The sequence below is a fragment of the Nematocida parisii genome (genome assembly GCF_000250985.1).
Source record: "Nematocida parisii ERTm1 unplaced genomic scaffold supercont1.62, whole genome shotgun sequence".
Classification (NCBI taxonomy): domain Eukaryota; kingdom Fungi; phylum Microsporidia; genus Nematocida; species Nematocida parisii.
This window is the reverse complement of record NW_013524707.1, coordinates 1-514: the sequence shown is the minus strand read 5'-3', so window position 1 is coordinate 514 and position 514 is coordinate 1. Positions and strand designations below refer to the sequence as shown.

Genomic DNA, 514 nt, shown 5'->3' with positions numbered 1-514 from the left:
CATAATAGATAAAAACAATCCTATGGTGCAGTTTACAAGAAACCTTATAGGAAGTGTTCCAATTAATGAATACATATTAAAGGAAAAATTTCAATCCAGTGGTATTTATGATGGCGAGTATAAAAATTGGTATCCTTGGGTAGAACAGGATGTTTCTATGGATGCGCCATCAAACAACAATTTACAGCCAAATACTTCAAATGCCGTATAATTAATAAAGAATGGCAGTTGAGGTATAGAAGAGTATGTGAAACTAGCGGGATATCTAGTTGAGACTTCATGCTTTATATCAATAATCAATAAACTATTTTTCATTAAACATACTTTTAACACCTCTATTTATATTTGATTATACTACTACTATGCAATAAACAATTAGTTTTACACCTATTTGTTGTTTTATACAACTAGATTGTTCTATTGTATTAATTATATTATGGTATGTCACATATCACTTGGTATATTCTATTTCTGTCATCTACATAGTATATTTATTGTTTTTTAGTTTAAAGGG

General features: G+C 28.4%; 1 protein-coding gene across 1 annotated transcript; it reads left to right on the top strand.

The window, feature by feature from the left end:
* The first annotated feature begins 14 nt into the window (after positions 1-14).
* On the top strand, positions 15-263 carry NEPG_02667 (uncharacterized protein). The gene has a single exon (XM_013205040.1). It carries the CDS (start codon positions 23-25, stop codon positions 209-211), a length of 189 nt encoding a protein of 62 aa, XP_013060494.1. The 5' UTR covers positions 15-22; the 3' UTR covers positions 212-263.
* Positions 264-514: the final 251 nt, after the last annotated feature.